The sequence below is a fragment of the Parasteatoda tepidariorum genome, chromosome 4 (genome assembly GCF_982258835.1).
Source record: "Parasteatoda tepidariorum strain Cologne lab strain chromosome 4, Ptep-v5.0, whole genome shotgun sequence".
Lineage (NCBI taxonomy): Eukaryota > Metazoa > Arthropoda > Arachnida > Araneae > Theridiidae > Parasteatoda > Parasteatoda tepidariorum.
Genome location: NC_141758.1, coordinates 57,914,020 through 57,936,029, shown reverse-complemented (window position 1 = coordinate 57,936,029; position 22,010 = coordinate 57,914,020). Strand labels below are relative to the sequence as shown.

Below are 22,010 nucleotides of genomic sequence, written 5' to 3'. Positions count from 1 at the left end.
TGATATGACTACTTTTTAAAAAAAAATTTGAATGCAAATAATCTTATTTAATGATAATTTACAATAGATGTTCGCTCGAGATCAGTTATCAAGTAATGCAGCAAACACCAGCGTTCCTGTAGTTATCGTCATAGACGATGTTAACGATAATACACCTACATTCGATGAAGGTAAGTTATCTTTATAATTTATTAAAGAAAATAAATCGATATTTTTGTATTTCAAAGGTGTACATGTAAATCATTTGAGTGTTATGGAATGAATAATTTATTCTGTGACAAATACTATTTCCAGTTGAAGGTTTTTAAAGTGAGAAGGATTATTTCACTTCTATTTTTTAAGCTAAAATATTCAACTATCAAAAACTAACTAAATAATAGAATATTAATTGATTTCAACAGTTGTAAGTGCAAAATATCATACTTGCAAGGAGCATATATATACATTGTCTCTGTAGTTTTTTTTTAAATAAATTCCAGTTAAGATCTCGGAAAAATGGTAATAAATAAATAATCACACGAAACTGAAACCGTAAGCTATTACTTGATTTGCTTCAAGATTTTACAAATTGGAAATAGCAGTCAACATATTTCAAGAGCTTAAAAAACAGGTCTTGAGAATGGGCGTCTGTTTGTTTCTGTTTTTTGAGAGCTTGAAACATGTCGACTGTTATTTCTAATGTGTATATTTTTGAAGCGAATGAAGTTTTTAATCAAATAAATATTAATAAAGCTAGTATTTTTTTCTCTACACTGTAAAAAATACTGAGCATTTTTTTTTTTTTTTTTTTTTTTTTTTTTTTGTGTGTGTGTGTGTGGAATTTCTCAGTGTATTTAACGGTTTTACGGCCCTATTATTGACAAAATGGTTTTTCGCCGTTTTTCAACCTAATCACCAACAGATTAATACTGTCAGTTAAAATTCTAGTTTCTGCCAGGCAGTTTTGCATTCCGTAATAGATTTTTAACTTTTCTCCAACTATTTTCTGTATCATTGTTCTTGTTTTCTAGCAATTACTTTATAGTTTTGAACATCATATATTCGACTTTTTTGTCAAGGTGATGCAATGTTGAATACCGAAAAGCTCGGTAATTTTTACCGAACCGCTTTTGAAATAATTTTAGTAGAAATTACAATAAAATAGAGCTTTATAAAATGCTATAAAACTTAGTAGTTTTAGCATGATACCTTAGTGCATGTCGTAAAAACCATTTACTCGGTAAAATTTGCCTTTCAATTTCGTATCTTTTACTAAATGTGCTTTAATAGGAACTATAATTTTGAAAACTAGTAAATCCTTACCATATGAACGGAGAAAACAAAATATGAATGGTTTAAATACCGTATATTTTGGCTTTATTAACCAGAATTATGTTTTTTTTTCTTCCTTTTTTGACAGAAATGTCAATTACATACAGTACGGTAATTTTACTAGAATTTTTTTTTCTTGTATACTCGTTATTTTACAGGATTTGTACAAAAATAAGAACTACTAAAATAGTAAAAAAAAATTTCTCCCGAAAAATAAGTTTTAAACAAAAGCATGGACACTAACAAAAGTACAAAAAAAGCAGGTAAAGCCTAAAATTTTTATTATCTACAAAAAAATCGAAAAATTAACTAAGATGGTTATTAACTGCTAAATTTCCAATTTTTCATTTTTCAATAAATTCTCATACTATTGCTTTTGTGTAACTTAGAATAAAGTTTTGTGCTTATTATTTTTCTGAATGATTTTCTTTTTAGAACGTTATGCTTTGGAGCTTCCCGAAAACTTGCCCCTGGGTACGACACTGCCTCCTTTCTTTAGAGCTAAGGATATTGATGCTGGTCCAAATGGAAAAATCGATAGATATTACACTAATGGATCCGATGTAAGTTCATCTTTATTTTATAGAACGTTTGTGTGGTGAATCCTTTAATGAGGTCTTTTGAACGATGTCTCATTTTTCTGAAGTCCTAGCGGAAGAAAAAATATTTTACAAAAAAAATGTTACAACATTGGATTTTTCAATGGTCATTGAAAATTTATGTTGATAATATTTTCAAATAAAAACTGAATGATTTTACTCTAATTTAAAATCGTTTGTAGTTTAATTCAGTTCGTTGTTTTTAAATTAGTAATTTTTAGTACTTTTTTGGAAAAATTCTAGTTAAAAATGTACTTATTGCTCGAAATGTAATTCCTTCTCTCGATTTTAACTTATTTTATTGATTAAACTTGATAATATTTTTAAATAAAAACGGAATAATTTTACTTTTATTAAAAGTCATTTATACTTTAATTCAGTTCGTTGTTTTTAAATAAGTAATTTTTAGTACTTTTTCGGAAAAATTCTTGTTAAAACTTTACTTATTGCTCGAGATGTAATTCCTTGTCTTGATTTTAACTTATTTTATTGATCAAACTTGATAATATTTTTAAACAAAAACGGAATAATTTTACTCTTATTTAAAATCGTTAATTCTTTTATTCGGTTTGTTGTTTTGAAATTAGTAATTTTAGTACTTTTTTATGATAAATTCTAGTTAAAGATTTACTTATTGCCCGAGATGTAATTCCTTCCTATGATTTAAACTTATTTTATTGATCAAACTACCCTAGATCTTGAGTAAAATTTCTAGGCCCCGATGATATTCAATTCGTTTATAATAATTTCTTTTAAAAAAAAAATGTTTTCACGAAATAGCTGTCGAATATTAAACACTCAGGATTTTTCCAATGGTCGTTGAAATTCAATTTTTATAATATTTTGAAATAAAAATGGAATGGTTTTACTTTTATTTAAAATCATTTATACCTTAATTCAGTTTGTCGTTTTTAAATTAGTAATTTTTAGTACTTTTTTGGAAAACTTCTAGTTAAAAATTTACTTATTGCTCGAGATGTAATTCCTTCTCTCGATTTTAACTTATTTTATTGATCAAACTTGATAATATTTTTAAATAAAAACGGAATAATTTCACTCTTATTTAAAGTCGTTAATTCTTTAATTCAGTTTTATGTTTTGAAATTAGTGATTTTAGTATTTTTTTATGATAAACTCTAGTTAAAGATTTACTTATTGCCTGAGATGTAATTCCTTCCTATGATTTAAACTTATTCTATTGATCAAACTACCCTAGATCTTGAATAAAATTTCTTGGCCCCGATGATATTCAATTGGTATATAATAATTTCCTTTTGTAAAAAAAATTGCTTTCACGAAATAGCTATACGTTTAAAATTTGTTGTTAATGTTCTAAAAATTAAAAAGATTAAAAAATTAAATTTTTTTAATTAGAATTAAAATACAAATAATAAAGGGTTTCTTTGATAATTAAGGTTATTTTTAATTACATTTAAACTTTTTTCTTTCTTTTAGGATGTATTTCTAGTCAATAATGCTACAGGAGCCATTACACTCATTTCCAATTTAGATTACGAAGCTAATGATCAACACGAGTTTACCGTTTTTGCTGTGGATGGAGGTAGACCAGCTAGAATTGGGTAAGTTCCATAATTTAACAAATTGCATTAAAATTTAGAGGTTTAGCACTTTCATGCAGCATTCCTGTACAAACGTTCTGCACAGAGCGTTTATTACAGAGCAATCCCGATTCTCCACAGAGAATGCGTGAAACGTTCGTTAGTACTGATCTCTCTTTTACATCTAATATATACGTACGTGCGTGTTATAGTTTGACTTTAACTTACTTTACAATTAGAATTAATTCACTTCACTTCAGACTTATTTCAATTGTTTTTAACTAACGCGGAACATACTTCATTCCCCGATCATAATGATTTAAGGTATATTGTCTTACAATAATGATTTATGAAGAAAAAAACAACTTATTATTGAATTATTTAAATTATTATTGAATTATTTAACTTATTATTGAATTATTTTTTATTGAACAACTTATTATTGAATTATTTTTTTATTGAACAACTTATTATTGAATTATTTTTTTATTATTGAATTATTTAATTTTAAAAATAAAGATTTGAATTTATTTTTTTGAAAAATAGATTTTCTAGTTATCTTATATTTAAAGAGAAATATTTTGAAGTACAGATTTATAATGAGTACGAACTGGTCCAAAGCATCTCAAAATCCGACTCTTATTTGACATTGTAAACATTTTCTTAAAATACCAAATAATATGTTTTCGAAGGTAACAAATAACGCGTGTTTTTAAAATACTTACTAACATGTTATTTTAAACTTTGTTTTAAATATATTTACATGTTTTTCAAAATACCTAATAAACGTATGTTTAAAAAAAATGCTAATTAAAGCATTTTCAAAAATGTCAATTACTGCACTGAGATAAAAGTGTCGTCAAAACTATCAGAACATGCCTTAAAGCATGGCATATTTACTTTTCAGTTTTGTATCTTTTTACTAAATGTGAGATAATAAAAAGTATTATTTTAAAAACCAGATTCCCGGTAACCGTTACCATATGAACGGAAAAATTACCAATTGAATGATTTAAATACCGTATATTTTGGTTTTACTAACCAGAACTATCATGTTTTTTTACCAGAAATATAATTAACATACAGTACGGTAATTTTACCAGAAAAACATATTTTAAAATCGAGAAGAAAAAAATATATTTATGATTCCATTTTTTAGATCCGCCAATGTTGTAATAAAAGTTCAAAATATCAATGAATTTGCACCTGATTTTGTGGGTCTACCTTATGATTTCCGTGCTGAAGAGAACGCAGCAAAGGGAACAAAAATTGGCCACGTCAAAGCCTTTGATGGTGATGGTGATAAAATAAAATACAGTTTGTCAGGTGGAGATACTTGTAAGTAACCTCGATTGACCTCACTTTAATTGACTGTGATATTCATGTCATTTGTAAGAAAAATCAACATTTTAAAGGAATTAAGGCATTATTATATTGTTTATTTTTCTCTAAATCTTTAAGTGTTTGACCTTATTCAAACTAATCATAAGGAAACTAAATTTTATTTGGTTATTTACCTGAAGTTTGAATTTGTGTGAGCACACAGCAGTTGTCTACGCATGTAAGAACCCCAATCATTGTAGATAAATCTCACTTTTAAAAACAAAATCCTGCTTGTTCTTGTAGTAAACGTTTTGATTTCTTTCCGCAATTGTATTTTTTTTAAATATACTTGTATATAGAGAGAGCACATTTGTGCAGTCATCGACTAATCGAAATTTTTTTTTCGATTCAGAATTTTTTGATTTTTAAATTAATAAAGTGTATCTATAAAGTTTAAATCTTTTATAATCTTTCTTTTGAAGCAAATGCCATTATTCTTGTAAAAGGTACAGTCGACTGTTACGTCAATGATACTCGACTTAGAGATTGATGACGTCAATAGACAGTAGACTGCAATAATCCAAACTACTTACTTAGAGAATTCTATTTTAGGCTCTATTTTGGCTAAGACCTTTATAACTATTCACCAAATATGCTTCAGACTTGCATTCTAGAGCATATTTCCTATCCTATATTATTCTTCTATGCTATATTATTCCTTTATTCCATACTATTCTTCTATTCTATATTATTATACTATTCCACAATATTCATCTATTCTATATTGTTCTTCTATTCTACAATATTCTTCTATTCTATGCTATTCTTTTATTCCATTATTCTATATAATTCATCTATTCTATATTATTATTCTTTTCTACAATATTATTCTATTCTACAATATTATTCTATTCTACAATATTCTTCTATTCTATATTATTCTTCTATTCTATATTATTCTTCTATTCTATATTATTCTTCTATTCTATATTATTCTTCTATTCTATATTATTCTTCTATTCTATATTATTCTTCTATTCTATATTTTTCTTCTATTCTATATATTCTTCTATTCTCTTATATATCCACGAAGAAGGCGTAGACTTATAATAATCTATGTTTCATCTGTTTTCACAGCAAAGCAAGTCAAGGGAACCCATATACACATATATCAAGGGAACTTATATATACATATTTATCCGAATGAAGATTTTTAATTTATTCAGAACTGTATATCCAATGAAAATTTTGAATATTGAATTTGGTTTGAGTATGAATCCTCATTTATACGGAGAACTGAAAGTAAAACTGATGAAATCTTCATTTGCTATTTAACGGATGCCTTTAATGGATAATGTCTACATATCTTTTGTTTCGATTTTGTAGCTTTCTTCATGATCGATGAAGATACAGGCGTTGTTTACGTAAAGAAAGATTTGGACGCAAGAACCAGATTTTCTTTTATTGCTCGGGCTACTGATGATGGTGTACCACAGAATAACAGCATTGGCGTGCAAGTCAATGTCTGGGTCCGAGAAAGAAATGACCATCCGCCAGTGTTTACTAGACTCTCTTATTTTGGCGCCGTAACCGAAAAACAAATCACAGATAAACCTGTAGTTAAAGTAAGTGTTCTGTTTAAGGTTAATTTGATTTTTTTAACAAATGTTTAATACAGAAAATTTCTACCTTAAGAAATCGTAAACATAATCAATCAAAAAGCACATGATTAGTAATTGGAGATGCTTTAAGGTTAGTTACGTACACAACACAAACTGTTAAAAATTCCAGATTATATTTCGGTATAAAGTACCGGCACTTTGGGTACATCATTTGTAAAATCCATTTAACCGAAAAATCAATTTTTGCGCAAAATATTATATTGTAATTTTTACGGTAATATTTATTTAATCGACGCCCGGTGACTGAGCGGTAGCGCTTGGCGCTGTCGTGCCACAGGTCCTTGGTTCGATCCGTGGGCTGGGCAAGGTTGACTCAGCCTTTCATCCCTTCAGTGGGTCTATAAAATGAGTACCAAGCATGCTTGGGAGCCAAACACTGAGGTTTGCGCGTTGGGCTGACCACTCAACCGGAGTAACTGCTTTTGCACCTCAGAGCCCATCGGTCAAGAAAACTGAGATGGACAGAGTAGGCCTTGGCCCTCCATGGGCTGTCGCTCCATTGAGTTTAGAGTTTATTTACTTAATTAGATTAATTATATACGTAAATTATTACAATAAAATTTACAGTATTCCAGATTTCTTGTTCCGGTAAAAAAGGATTTTACTGTGAAAAAGTACCAACAATCAGATTGCCGGTACTTTTTCTGTAATTTATAAAGTTTTTTTTTACAGTGCAGGAAACAAAAAAATAAAAAAAAAAATTACTATAAACTGTAATGAATAACTAATAAAAATAACTAAATAAAAATTACTATAAACTGTAATGAAACTTCCTTGTTGATTAAGCAGGGCAGTTCGATATAAATTCATTAATCTTAGAAAAAATATTAATTCAATCTTATGGAAAACTCTATGGATTATAACACGCGGTATAAGTTGCCGAAGAAAATTTTAAAATGTACACCAAACTTAGCGTGAAACGATTCAGAATTGCATATTTGTGTAAGGTACATTCACATTTAGTTTTATATTTTCAAATTTACTTTTTTTCTTAAATTCGTGGAAAACAGTTAAAAATCTTGTTTTTCAATCTAAATACTTTAAAATAGATCTATTGTATTTTATATAAATTTAATTCGTGTTCTTTAAATATATTCTATCGATTAACTTAATCTGATTAAAATAACCATTGTTTCTGACAGTTGATCGCCGTGGATCGTGATCTTCAGAACAACACCGTGACTTACAGCATCAAAAGTGGAAATGAAGATGGAATCTTCGAACTCCACCCTTCTTCAGGAGAGATCTTCGTCAAACCTTCTGAAGCTCACAGGGTAGATTACGACCAGACAAAGTCATACAGCCTCCTCATTGAAGCTAGAGATTGTGAGTAATCGTTTTAATTAGGTCAATCGATGATCTACTTTTAAAGGATCCACTTTAAATTCTATTTTATCAAAATAATTTTCCCACTAGATTTCGAATGCCAGAATTTAAATGGTTCTTAAATAAAATCAGACGTTTTAGGTGTCAAAAATTTTTTGTGTCCAATTTTAGAGAATTCGATTCGAACTGTTGACAAGCTTTAGACGTAGACATTAGAAAAATCAGACTTCATTTGCTGAGACGTCTAATCTAAAGAATATTTCGATTGTTGAACGTTTTAGGTGTCTAATGCTAAAAAATTATACTTCTACTGAAAAAATTTAAACATCGAATGTTAGAGAATTTAGCTTTTAAGAAATTATTTTAATCAGATAAATCTACAATTAACAACAAAAATCAACAATTTTAAGTGTAAAATTCTAAATCTTATTATTTAAAAACTATTTTTAGATTTTTGTTCAGTTTAGAAAACGAAAATTTTAATCGAATTTTAGATCTAAGTTTAGAGTTTCGGAAAGCACTGTTGAAACATTTTTGACGTCTAATTTTAGAGAAACTGATTTCAATTGTAGACAAGTTTAAACATCTAATTTCAGAAAATCAAATTTCGACTGTTTGAAAGTTTAAGAATGTTGAATTTTAAAATCGGATTTCGATTGTCGAAAGATTAAACGTTTAAGGATAGAAAATCAGACCTTGAAAAATTTGTGACACATACGAATGCTGCACTCAAGGTGGGAGTAGTTCTTACCGTAATTTGATCCGAAATCGCTCACAGTGTATCCACTTTTTCAAAAATATCTATGTTATAGAATATATCATATTATGAGAGTTGATCAATTTCATTATTTTATTTTTATAAATAACCACTTAAAAATATTTCATTCATTCTTACAGCACATGCGACATCTCTGTATGGTCTAGCTATGGTGACAATTGATGTTATAGACACAAACGATCACCCACCAGTGTTTACGCAAATGTCATACTCAGCTTCACTTGCTGAAAATTTGCCAGCCGGACATTGCTTCCTACAGGTATGCTTCAGTGTTGCTGAATTAAGATTAAAGAGTTATGATTTTTAAACGGCTTAATGCGAGGAAATTAAAATATAGCCAAAAGAAACACGTTATTTGAATTAATCAAGTCAATCCATCTTGCAAAGAAATATATCATATTAAAATTTAAAAATCGTCATATGCTGATACAGATTTTAGTGACTTAATCTGTATCAGCAAATATACTAGAGCGTTACAGGTTGTATTTTAGTAAAATAAATGGCATTGTAAAAAACTATTGGAAAAAGCACAAAAACTAAAACCGCAATAATGGTGCATAAAAATAATAATATTTAAAAAAAGAAATAAATGAATAATTCATGTGATGGTAAATCTGCTGGTTTTATGTTTTGCATTTAACATTTTTCTTATATATAAATTAGATTTTGATGTGGACTTTTGGTCAATAAAATTTTTTAAATAAAAATTTGCAATACCATTCTAAATATTTTTTTTTACTAAGAGATTTTAATTACTTAACATATGAAAAAATAACGAATTTAAAAATAACTGAAGCTTTATAGTAAAGCACCATTATTTTTTACTTGTTAAAAATATTAAAATAAAATTTATAATATTTACCGTCGTATTGCCGTAAAATAATAATGGTGTAGTAAAAAAAAATCTAAAGTGAAGAACATACATATTAAAAAAGCAGTAATAATCTACTAAAATTAAAAATAAAATAAAAATAGAAAATTTTAAAAGTATTTTTTTTTAAAGATAATGTAAGATAATTCTGAACATATTTTTGAAAAAAAAAATATTCGTAAAATTTTTAAATGTAAAAGAAAATAAAAAAATGTAGTTTTAAAATTAAATTAATTTCAAAGTAAAACCAATTTTACAACATTAGAATTGTCAATATATTATATTCTGCACAGTCGTATTGCAGTAAAATATAAAGGTTTAGTAAAACGTTTAGGGTCAAAACATAAATAGTTAAAACACAGTAATGGTGTAGAAAAAAAAATTTAAAAAACAGTCCACTTTTTCTAATAGTTTAATTAAATGTTATTCTACGTATTTTATTTCTCCTCGATGATGTTGTTTGGAAATTAATGAGTTTGTAACATCATCCAAAATATACTTCAAAAAAAAATCTTTTTCAGATTTCTTTTAAAAAAATCTGTTAATTATTTATTCCGCACACTTATAACATTAATATACGTGAAAATACCGAGATTGAAGTTTTAAATAATTTATGCAGAAATATTTTCGATCTATAATATAGATTCATGCTGAAAGCGGTGATTCGGTGGATACGCTATCATATGCGGTGGACAGAAATACCATACCTTTCACAGTTAATCCCAAAACTGGTGATGTCTGTACAAAGCAAGTACTTGATAGAGAAGAGAAAGATACTTATGAATTTGTTGTCATTGCTTTGGATGGGCGGTATGAAACTAAATCACCTGTTGCCATTCGAGTTCTGGATGAAAATGATAATCCACCCAAGTTTGAAAGAGAACGATACTTTGTCAGCATACCCCCACAATCACAAGCAGGACGAGCTATCATACAGGTTAAAGAATTTTATTTAAATTTTATATATTTTAAATTATAACATCGTGTTTTGTAATAGTTTTATTGTGAAGCATTTTAAACCAATAATTGGTATTTTTATTCTCCCTTTAATAAGTGCATTAAAAATATGCGATAAATTATTTATGTTGTGATAAATAATTAATAACGCAAGAGTATTTTAATATACAAAAATTTTAATACTGATGCTCTTTCAATAATTTAATATTCAAATAAATAAAATTTGTAATTTAATAATATAATTTAAAAATAAAATAGATAAGATTTACGATTAAATAATTCAATTTAATAACAAAATAGATATTATTTGTTATTAAATAATTTAATTTCATAATACGATAGGTAATATTTATAATTTAATGACTTAATTTAGCAATAAAATAGACAAAATTTATAATTTAATAACATAATTTTTCAATAAAATAGATAATATTTCTAATTTAATAATATATTTAAATAATAATTAAATTGATAATATTTATAATTTCATAATAAAATAGATTATATTTATAATGTAATAAATAAATAGATAATATTTATAATTAAATAATGTAATTAATGCAAAGAGGGATAATAAAAAATTAATAATTTTCTAGTGTAATTTCAAAGTGGAATTATTGAAAATATCTATAATTTTTCGCGATTTATGTAGACACAAGAAAAATAGATACTAAATAATTTGTAGGATAACCTATCGTTAATAATGACAGAAAGAAAATGACTAATGATAATTTCAATGGATGTGTTATTTTTTTATTAATTACAAAATAATAATCGTAACTATAATTTAAATATCAATATTTTCCCAAATATTATTTCAAGCTGTATTCTACAAAATATTTAAGAATTTTTATAGCCATTTATGCTGTTCGTTTGAAATTTAAATTATAAGTACACGTTCAGATCTATAAATATCCTCCCATTTAAAATTTTTAAATTTTTTTTTATTTAGTTCTAAAAACGTTCAGAGTGTTAAATTGAATCTTATGTGCAGGTTAAAAATTTGCATCGATTGCAACTTAATGAAAAAAAGCTAAGATCAGAAGAAAATTTAATAATTTAATAATTATTCTATTTTTTTTCTATTTATTTAGATAAAAAACTTTCGGAGTATTAATTTCAAACTAAAGTGCAAGTTAAGAGTCAACGTCTATTGCAACTTGTAAAAATTGCTCACATTTCGTCTTTTATTCGAAAGCTAAAATCAGAAAATATTTCACGCAGTGCTGCCATCTATTGATGTTGAACTTATCCACATCTTCTCATAACTGGTTATTCGGCAATTCGTTTGAACTTTTTGCAGATGTAAATGATTTCATAAATATTTTTATAATTATTAGTTTTAAATAAACTTTATTGCGATCAATAACTAACCATTGTTAATTAATAAAAACTGTATTTAGAACTTTCTATTCCTTGATTATACGATTACTTTGAGTATAAAATTTACAAGAATTAAAATGTAAATAATCACTTAAAAAAATTTCTAATTATTTCTTGTTATGAAAAATGTTTCTTATTTGTTGTTATTTTTTTCTCGATCTTTATTTTGAGCATGATTTGAATAATTTAGTTCCCGAGTCATGTAGCAAAAATATTGTCACAAGATAGTTATAGTGCTGACACCTATTAATGCAATTTCGAAAATAAATAATATTTCTTAATTTTTAATTTACCTTCCTTTTATAATATTATAAACATCGAAGGTAATAATTTCATAAAATTAACAGTATCATGATGTAATATTTAACAGAAATATTTAACTTTTTTATTTAATGTAATTTAATGTAACTAAAATCTATTAACATGTTTAGTGTTTAGTATGAACTACTTATTTAGTACGTTTATAAATTATCAATAAAATATGTATAAAATATTATTTTATCGAATTAAAATTATTTTAAAAAATAATTTTAAGGAAAAAAAATCTTAATTTTTGATTAAAGTGTTTTTTATAGAAGTATTTTTTTTTTTTTTATATAATTTCTTTGTGTCATTTAATGCTTTTCAAGATATGCAATTAAATATAATCTTTAATTTTCAAAAGCCATTAATATTTTATGTACCTAAAAATATCTGTTTTAACAAAGCCTAGGCTAAATATTATTTATTTACAAGCATAACAATTAACCATTAATTAATATACAAATTTCTCAGAATCAAGTTTTCATTTTTAGGTACTAGCTACTGATCCCGATTTAGCAAGTAATGGAGAAGTCACATACTGGATCAAAAACTCTCACGGCCATTTTGAAATAGACTCTCAAACCGGACATATTCGACTCTCATCCGCGTTGCCACTTCAAGTACAGAAAAATATGACATTCGAAATGGAAATATTTGCCAGAGATCACGGTGCAGCTTCAAACATAGGAAAAGCCAACCTTGTTGTCCGAGTGTCCAGTACAAGAAACCACCCACCAAAATTCGAAAAATTCGGCTATAGAGTTGCTGTTGATGAAAATTCTGCAAATGTTGATTTGTTGAGTGTGCATGCTTATGATCCTGATTCCGGGCCCGCTGGCAGGTTAGTATACGGGATTGCGGAGTTTTTAGAAAAATCTCCGTTTACTAGTTCGTATTTATTAATATTTATAAATAAGTAATATAAAAATTTTACTGTATAAATTACTCAAATAGATCCTTAAAAATCATCAAACATAAAGCAATGTTTTTTAACAAAATACGTCCCTCAATTAATTCCCTAATTTATAATTTTTTTTTTTTTTTTTTGATTTAATAACTAGAAATTTCAAAAACGGCATAAAATTTAATTGAGCTAGAAACTCATTGAATATTTAAGTAAGATTTAACTTCTGAGACTTATACACTGTAAATAATTTGGAATCAAATTATGGTTAAAAGTAGCGGAACTCAGGGTGCCGGTACTTTTTACCGTAAATTTATTTTTACAGGAGCATGTAACGGAACAAGAAAATCTGATATACAGTAAAATTTACAGAAATAATAATCGTAAAAATCGCCAAATCAGTCTAATTAAATAAATATTATTTTAAAAATTGCGATGCAATATTTTACAGTAAAAATAGAATTTACGGTAAAATTGATTTTACGGATGATGCACCCAAAGTGCAGGTACTTCATACCGTAATTTGATTCAATTTTTTGTCTTTTTTTAAGTGTAGTTACTAAAAAAAATCCGTTTAAATCGGAACATTTTTAAACATTAAACATGAATGTTTATCGATCCTCACTGCAAAATATATCCTGTAAATAAATACTTAATTACTTCATTAATTAATTCTTTTTTTGACAGTAAATTTTCTAAAATTTTTAATTACTGAGTAAAATTTAAATATATTTGTTAGTTTCAGACATTTCATCCAAATAATAATGTCATCTTACCAGCTGACCTTTGCTGTATTAAAATTATAAAAATATGATTAAATTATTTTCTGATTTTAGTAAATCTTCTGAACTTATTAAAAACAGTTTCATCGTTTACTCTTTATTTATTTATTGTTACTTTAAGATTTTGAAAATAAAGTAATGTTTAATATTTTTGACACTTGCTTTTATTCTTAGGTTGAGGTATAGAATAGTGAGATCTACTCGAAGAGAAGCTTTTAGAATTGACGGTTCAACCGGTCGAATTACTTTAGTTACTCCTTTGGATTACGAGAAAACGAAATATTTGGAACTTTTGGTCGAAGCTCGAGATGAATCTAAAGAGCCACAGTTTGCTACCACTGTTGTTCAGGTAAAATAACACTCTTATTACATAGAGTAATAACACTCTTGTTACAATAATATCATAATAATGTTATTGTAACACGATAATCATAATAATATTATCATAACACGATAATCATAATAATGTTATTATAACACGATAATCATAATAATATTATCATAACACGATAATCATAATAATGTTATCATAACACGATAATCATAATAATATTAGCACAACACGATAATTATAATAATTTTATCATAACACGATTATTATAATAATATTAGCATAACGCGATAATCATAATAATGTTAGCATAACATGGTAATCCTAATAAGGTTTTTATAGCAAGATAAACATAATAATTTTATCATAACAGAATATTTAAATAGAAAATTACTCAGCAAAAGGAATTTAATTAAAAGGAATTCATGTTTGTTAGAAAATATTTTTGAAAATGTGGGAAACAATTTTTTTTTTTTACATCTTTGCGGACTGTGCAATGACGTCAACAGACGTCACTTCGAAAAATTCTTGTAACCATTAATAAAAAAAAATATTTTTCGTAGTTTTCAAATATATAGTATCTTTTGTAGTTGATTTACAAATTTTTGTAGATGACTGAATGTCTGAAATAATTTTTTTTTACTTATTAATCATAGGTATCAGTTAACGACATGAATGACAACGCGCCTCAATTCTTGGCTCTCCCTCATGTGTTGCGAGTACCGTTATCCACTTCTTTAGCTGAAGTTGTATACACTGTGAAAGCAACTGACGCTGACAGTCCTGCTGGCGGTAATAGTTTAATAGCATATGAGCTGCAACCACCTAGTTCCCAGTTTTCAATTAATAAGAGAACAGGACAAATCACTCCTAGTCAACCACTGAGTCCTAGTACCGAGACACTTCGAATCAAAGCCATTGATGGCTCTGTTTTACCTTTATCCAGGTAAGAAGCTTACGTAACTTTGTTATTCATAAGTAAAAATAATATTTTTCCTTTTATAAACAATTACTCTACCAATTATTAATAATTGATTACAAATTATGGTTTTTTAATTTTTTACTGTTTGCAAATGACATCCAGTATACATCGATTTGATAGGTGTTTCTCGACCAGTGCGAGAAACTTACAAGAGCTTTGTAGGATATATTCAGTGAGAATCAGAATCAGATAATATGCAGGGTCCGAAATATCTGTGTCAGGCGAGAGGCATCAGTGTTTGGATTCATATCGGCTGGCGAAATAGGCGAACCAATCTTGGCTAGACTTCTTCCGAGATAAAATTAAGACTTATCAGTAGGAGACGGAGTTAGGATAGAGACATCAGTTTTTTAGCTTATTTGGGCTTCCCAGATTGCCAAACCTATCTTGCCTGAACTTTGCTGTAAGACACGGAGTTAATTCCATTTATTCTTTGTTTTTAAATTTCTGAAGCTGTGAAACAGGCCAGAAATCTTCCAGAACGTTAGAAATTCTCTTCCGTTTCGCAATGCAGTCTGTGTGACTGCTTTTGAACTAAAATATTATCGCTCAGAATTTAAAATATTATCGTAGAATGTAAAAGACAAATTAAAAAATGGCATCAAGATTGTTTCGAATAAACTCGTATTTTTACGGTTTTAATTCCTTTCGTTAGCTTCTCATAACTGTAGTTCTTGTAGAATTCATTTTGGACCTAATTCAATTTGATTTTGAGGAGTCTTCTTTATGTCCTCTGCAATTCCTGCAAGCTCTTCCTACTGGTGATACAACACATATGCATTACTTTTTAAGAATATTCATTAGTTATATTTGGTTTTGAGGAAAGCATATGATATTTAAAAATTTTTTCAAGCGTTATAATATTATAATCCGGATTATAAGTGTAATTAAGAGTTTATGCATTTATTACGCACATCGAAACTGAATTTATTCCATGTTTAAATTCGTTTCAATAATTTTTTCAGCACTGTTGATCTTGTTGTTGAGGTCTTCAAAGATACCATCGATGATCCTACTCCAGTATTCAACTCTGTACAATATTCTGTGAACACCGATGGCATCTTGGAAGCTGGTACAACAGTACTCGATGTGCGGGCTACAGTACCAAATGGCACTCCTGTGTATTACAACATAACTGGTCCGGAAGATACTCTTATTAGAGGTTTCAACATAGACAGAGAAACCGTGAGTACTTATTTTTACTTTTGAAACCAAAATTTATTCAATTGTATTCATAAAAATTCAGACAAAATTATAAGAAAAACGGAGTTTAATTTTATAATAAATATTATGTTAAACAAGTTAAAGATATGTTTCGTAACTTAAGCAGTTTTTGCGTTGTTTTTATAATAGTCACATAAATGATTTAGTATTTTTCAATCAGTTTCTGGTTTACACGCCACTGAATGCAAATAACTATTTAAATGATTTACCATTTCTCAATTAATTTCTGGTTTACATGCCATCGAACGGAAATAGCTGTTGAAATGATTTACCATTTCAAAATAAGCTTCTAGCTTGCAAGTAGTATCGAACGGAAATAACTATTTAAATGATTTAAAATGTATCGATCAGTTTCTAATGAACATGCCTTCGCACGAAAATATCTAAGTAAATAATTAGGATTTCTGTATCAGTTTATCATCGAACGGTTCATACATTTACCGAAAAACGGAAATCAAATAAACCACAACTAAACTAAAAAATTTCTGATTTTAAAAGGAGTACTCAAGATTCCTGTTTTTTAAAAACGATGTTCCATATAAAATTTTTAACTTCTTAATTGATAAAAAAAATCTTGAAAGTAAACGGCCTACAAATGTAATGTTCTGTTGTTATCTGGTAATATTCGTACAAATATTTTTTATTTATATTCCGCACATAATTTCGAAAGAAAGTTTATCTTAGGATGATTGCGAAAATTTCCAAATAAGCTAAAATTATTACTAACCATTAATGAGTTTAATGCCTCAGAAACCACTATAATTCTGAATTGTATCGTAATCCAATAAAAACTGCAGTTATAAAGTATGGAATAATAGCTGAATCAGAGTTACTTTTTTCACAATTGCATCATGAAGTTTTTAATTTGCGTCTCACAATTTCTACGTTAACTTATATATTTCTAATCCTCTTAATTTTTTTTAACTAATGTTAGCTATAAATTTAATTCTGAATAATTTTAACAACTAAATATCTTTGCAGGGTCGAATTACAACCACAACAAGACTGTCTGCTGATCAGGAGACTCTATATCACTTTTTAGTGGCAGCTTCAAATCGAAATGATCCTGGACGCGGCATTGAAGCAGGAGTGAGTATCTCTTAGAGCTAAGATTAATATTAATTCTTTTTCATGTTTGAACACGTTTTTTCAAGAATCCGAGTTATTTCTGCGATACTTTTATCCACATGATAACTGTTCCTTTATTTTTGTAGGTTGTTGTTCAATTAAGTGATGCTAGTATCCGTTGTCCAAAATTTCCCTTCTCAGAATATTTCACAGCAATAAGGGAGAATGCTCCACCTGATTCAGTGGTCTTACCATACTTACAAGTAGAAGATGCTCATATTTTTGACAGAGTAAGTAAAGTTTTGTAAAGTATCACACATTACTTAAAATAAAACAATGGACAATAAATATATGGCCGAAATATCTCAGCTGCAAACGTAAGAAAATATTGGATGCTTTTAAAGTGTAGATATATTTTGTCTTGTTTTGCAGCAGTAGAACGGTTTACGTTATATATAGCTTTATGCTTAACAAAAATATTTAAAATGAATCAAAGATTTTATAATCTAGATTTTAATCTAAGTGACACGGGTTCGAATCTGGTTACAAATGGTCCATTTGCTTATCAATCCTGACTCACATAGACCATAGAACTTACATGAAATTCCATCAGCAATTGATAGAAAATGCGTTAGAATCTACTTTCCTTAGCACCAACCGTGGGGGTTTTGTGATTTTTTTTTTGCATGTAACTGAAATGCGGGATAGTTCTCTCGAAAAGTCCTCTTATAAGGTGCATTTGTTTAGAATCTAGTTTTCTTAAGTCCTTGATTGCGTTCAGAATTACTACGAAATGTAAAGGGGCCGGGATAGCCTGGTTCGTAGGGCGTCGGTCCATGTCTAAGAGGTCGTTAGTTCGATCCCCGTGGACTGAAGACTCCCCTTGTAGTAAATGGTGACTGGTGCATGTTACATCTGTCGGCCGGATCTCAAATTCCTCCATGCTCCCATAACAAACCATACCATTAAATTACAAAACACGATTTTAATGAAATTAATGACATTTCCATAGATCCCGCTACAACGAAATTTAATTCGTTTGGAATTGGTAAAATAGTTTTACGTATAGTTTAACAGGAAACATATTTAAGAGGATTTTTTTAATCTTTTTTTATCATTTCGAGTTTTTGAAGAGACCAATTTTCAACAAGGTTGAAACACTTTAAGCGTTTGTTTTGAATACTTTAACCGGGAACAATTTGTTTTTTTTACTCTCACTGTGGGAATTATACACATTTCATTTCGTATTACAAATAACATAACAATTCTTTTGACAAAACAATGATTTATGTAACATATTGTAATTTCTATAATTTTAGATCTCATATCAAATCACAGAAGATAACTCCAATGACAATTTCTTTATTGATACATTGGCATTCAATGTATCAGCAAAAATAAAGAAGCCTCTTGACAGAGATAGCATGCCAATGACCTTGCAAGGAATGTATACATTGACGGTATGGAATGATTCTTCTTCTTTTTAAATTAAAATATTTCAGTTATACTCAAGGCATATTCGCCCATTGTGTCTCTGACATATTATAGTTACTAGATCTAAAATTTAAAGATTAAAAAAAAAGTTGGCTCTTCATAAAGAAATTTAAAGAAAATTAAAAATTTATATATATCTTTTTAACATTGTTACCATACTGCAAATTTTTATGCCATCAGTATAACCCAACAATTTAAATAATTTGCCTAATTTAATATGAAATTAACGATGGTATTAGTATTGAATTTTATGAGAATTTAATTTATTAGAGTTCAACAATTATAACTGAATATTTTTACGGTATCATTATGGCGTGAGTCATTTTACGTACTTGAATATATATACCACACTGTAAAAAATTCAGTATCAAATTACGGTAAATCGCATGATCAAATTACGGTAATTTGCCGTAATTTTATTCCGTGATTCCGGTGATTAATTTTGGATCCTTATCAAATCCTTGTGATTAATTTTGGATCCTTACGGTAATTACCAGAACATTCCTCATAGCAAAAAACTTGATATAACGTAATTTTTACAGTAATAATTAACGTATAATCACTCAATCACTCTAATTTAATAAATACTTTTGTAAAAAATATGATATAATATTTTACGGTATAATAGATTTTATGGATGATGCACCTAAAGTGATGCGTTTGAATTTCTTACAGTGCGTTTCGAAATCATAAATATTTTTAAAAAATTATGAAACTTGTTATATTTTATATTTATTAAAATATATCGTATTTATTTGGCTCATACTTCAAATGAGTAAAATTTTTTTATTTGTTTGAAAATGCGCAAAAGAAATTTTATGGAAAGAGGTGAAATATTTATTGAAAATGCTTCGTAATAAACTCATTTAATACTACACGTAATTTAAATAAAAGATTCTATGCAAGTCACATAAATATAAATTTTCCGGTAAGTCCGTTAATTAAAATAGACAAAATTCAATACTCAGACAAAATTTAATGAATAAATAGTGTTATTTATTTATTCATATTTTTTTTTAACATTTCAGGTAACTGCGAGTAATCAAAGATGCTCGGGAAATACGAGATTGAATATTTTTGTGGAAGATGTGAACGATAACAGTCCAATCTTCGAAAAGAAAGATTTTGTTGTGGAAGTGAAAGAGGTGAGTAATATTTTATTGATATCTGTATTTTAATTAACATAAATATCGTAGTTAATTAATACATTTATAATTTGTGAAAAATATGTATTTGAACATAAAAAATGTCTGTTGAAATTCGATTCTTTTCTTTCCATATTCTTTATATTTTATTGATAAATATTCCTTATAGATTATATTTTGATATTCTTTTCTTGATCCAACTATATTTGATTATATATTTTAGAACGCACCACCAGGTCACGTGGTTGTTCATTTGACTGCATTGGATAAAGATGAACTAGACACAAACAAGTTACGATACTTTATCGTTGATGGTAATATTTTTTTCTTGAATTGTTCCCTTTAATATAATTGGTCAGCTAAGTTGTGTGCATTTGCTATAAATTTTTTAAATAATTTTATACACGCGAATTTGGAAGTGTTATTTTGTACATTTGAGTAACCGATAAGTGTTTTAATGAGTGAATTTTGTTTGCAGAATGCATTTTTAAGTCTGAATTTCATATAAAATATGTAGGGCTTTTGGGTGATATAAGGAGAAGTCAAATTTCTCAGAAACTTAATTTTAAAAAAATAGTTTAAATGTAGGCAATAAGTATTTTAGCAATAGATTATATAAGTGTTTGCTTTGTGTTTTACCAATATTTAAGATGACAAAGAAATTTCTCCTTTGGAAGAAATGAAATTTTTCACTTAACTGCCACAACCTTTTAATATATTTATGCAAAATTCATTTTTTAAAATAAGGCATGGATTGGTTTTGAAAGGCCTGAAAATTTTTTACTAAATACCATTAAATAACTAAATTAAATAATATTTTTTGATGGATTTTTAAACAATGGAGTGTATTTTTAATGCGAAAAACTACAAGCTGGAACGACAAGAATTGTTGAAATTTTTTTTTTCTTCTTTTCTTAAAAAAACTACAAAGTTTCAGCAAGCAAAGAAGAAAATAAAAATAAAATTAAATAAATATTTAAAAATAAAAAATATATAAAAATATTAAAACACAATTTAATTAATTAATTATTTACTATTTTATTAAAGTAAATAATAATTATATCAATAATTATGTATATACTAATAATTACAAGGAAAATTAATTATATGTATCAGTAATAAATGAAATTATTAAATAATAAACTTAATAATTAATTCACAATTAATTCAGTAATGAAAATAAAATAGATATAGTCATAATAGTAATTATAGATTTAATAATAATAATAAAATAAAAATAAAATTAATAAAGTATTTTTTAAATAAAAAAATAAATACATAAATTAATAATTTATCTACAACTTTTTTTAAAAAAAAAGTGATTAATTAAATAATAAATAATTTATTAATAATTAAAACAAAAAATTAATTTAATAAAATAAATAATAATAATTTATTTATTTAAATTAATAATTAAATAAAAATAAATAAAAAATAACTAACAGCAAAGTATAAAAGAAGTATGAATTAAATCATGAAATATATGAAATTTTGCATAAAAATACATTAAGATTTGCATAAAAATGCATAAAATTTTTTAAATCGATATAGGAACAATACAATAAATAAAACTTTAAGCATTGATGCTATATATGCGAGAGACATAACATAGTTCTCGAATTGCTGTATTGTATTATTATTATACCTGTGTATATTAAATTTGGGAGATGTTATACTCATTCACTCTATTTAATTTCTATTTAATATAACAGTTATATTTATCTTGAATTAAAATATAAATTGCGTATTAATAGAATATGAATCCTTATAATAGGTAACAGTGAACAGCAATTCCAAATTGAAGAAAATACTGGAGTATTATCTGTACGTACATCTCCTGATAGAGAAGAAACTCCTGTATATATGTTACGAGTTCTTGCCCTTGATTCTGCCAATAATACTGTAAGTGATTAAAATTTGATTTGAACCAAAACTATTATATTGAAAATAATTAATATTGCTAATATATTATACTTTTTGTTTGGTTT

The 22,010-nt window shown here is 26.9% G+C and overlaps 1 protein-coding gene across 3 annotated transcripts in view; it reads left to right on the top strand.

Moving 5' to 3' along the window:
- The window catches only part of LOC107436315 (protocadherin Fat 3), a 212,766-nt gene that overhangs the window by 129,551 nt on the left and 61,205 nt on the right, over window positions 1–22,010 (top strand). For all 3 annotated transcript variants that reach the window (XM_016047974.3, XM_087161177.1, XM_087161178.1), the window contains exons 22-39: window positions 68–170; window positions 1,747–1,874; window positions 3,366–3,490; window positions 4,629–4,807; window positions 6,179–6,417; window positions 7,617–7,800; window positions 8,698–8,837; window positions 10,093–10,386; window positions 12,584–12,933; window positions 13,953–14,127; window positions 14,766–15,055; window positions 16,057–16,276; window positions 17,297–17,404; window positions 17,530–17,673; window positions 18,703–18,843; window positions 19,906–20,022; window positions 20,246–20,336; window positions 21,797–21,924. In XM_016047974.3, the coding sequence (XP_015903460.1) occupies window positions 68–170; window positions 1,747–1,874; window positions 3,366–3,490; window positions 4,629–4,807; window positions 6,179–6,417; window positions 7,617–7,800; window positions 8,698–8,837; window positions 10,093–10,386; window positions 12,584–12,933; window positions 13,953–14,127; window positions 14,766–15,055; window positions 16,057–16,276; window positions 17,297–17,404; window positions 17,530–17,673; window positions 18,703–18,843; window positions 19,906–20,022; window positions 20,246–20,336; window positions 21,797–21,924 (3,156 nt within the window). The remainder of the gene's footprint in view (window positions 1–67; window positions 171–1,746; window positions 1,875–3,365; window positions 3,491–4,628; window positions 4,808–6,178; window positions 6,418–7,616; window positions 7,801–8,697; window positions 8,838–10,092; window positions 10,387–12,583; window positions 12,934–13,952; window positions 14,128–14,765; window positions 15,056–16,056; window positions 16,277–17,296; window positions 17,405–17,529; window positions 17,674–18,702; window positions 18,844–19,905; window positions 20,023–20,245; window positions 20,337–21,796; window positions 21,925–22,010) is intronic.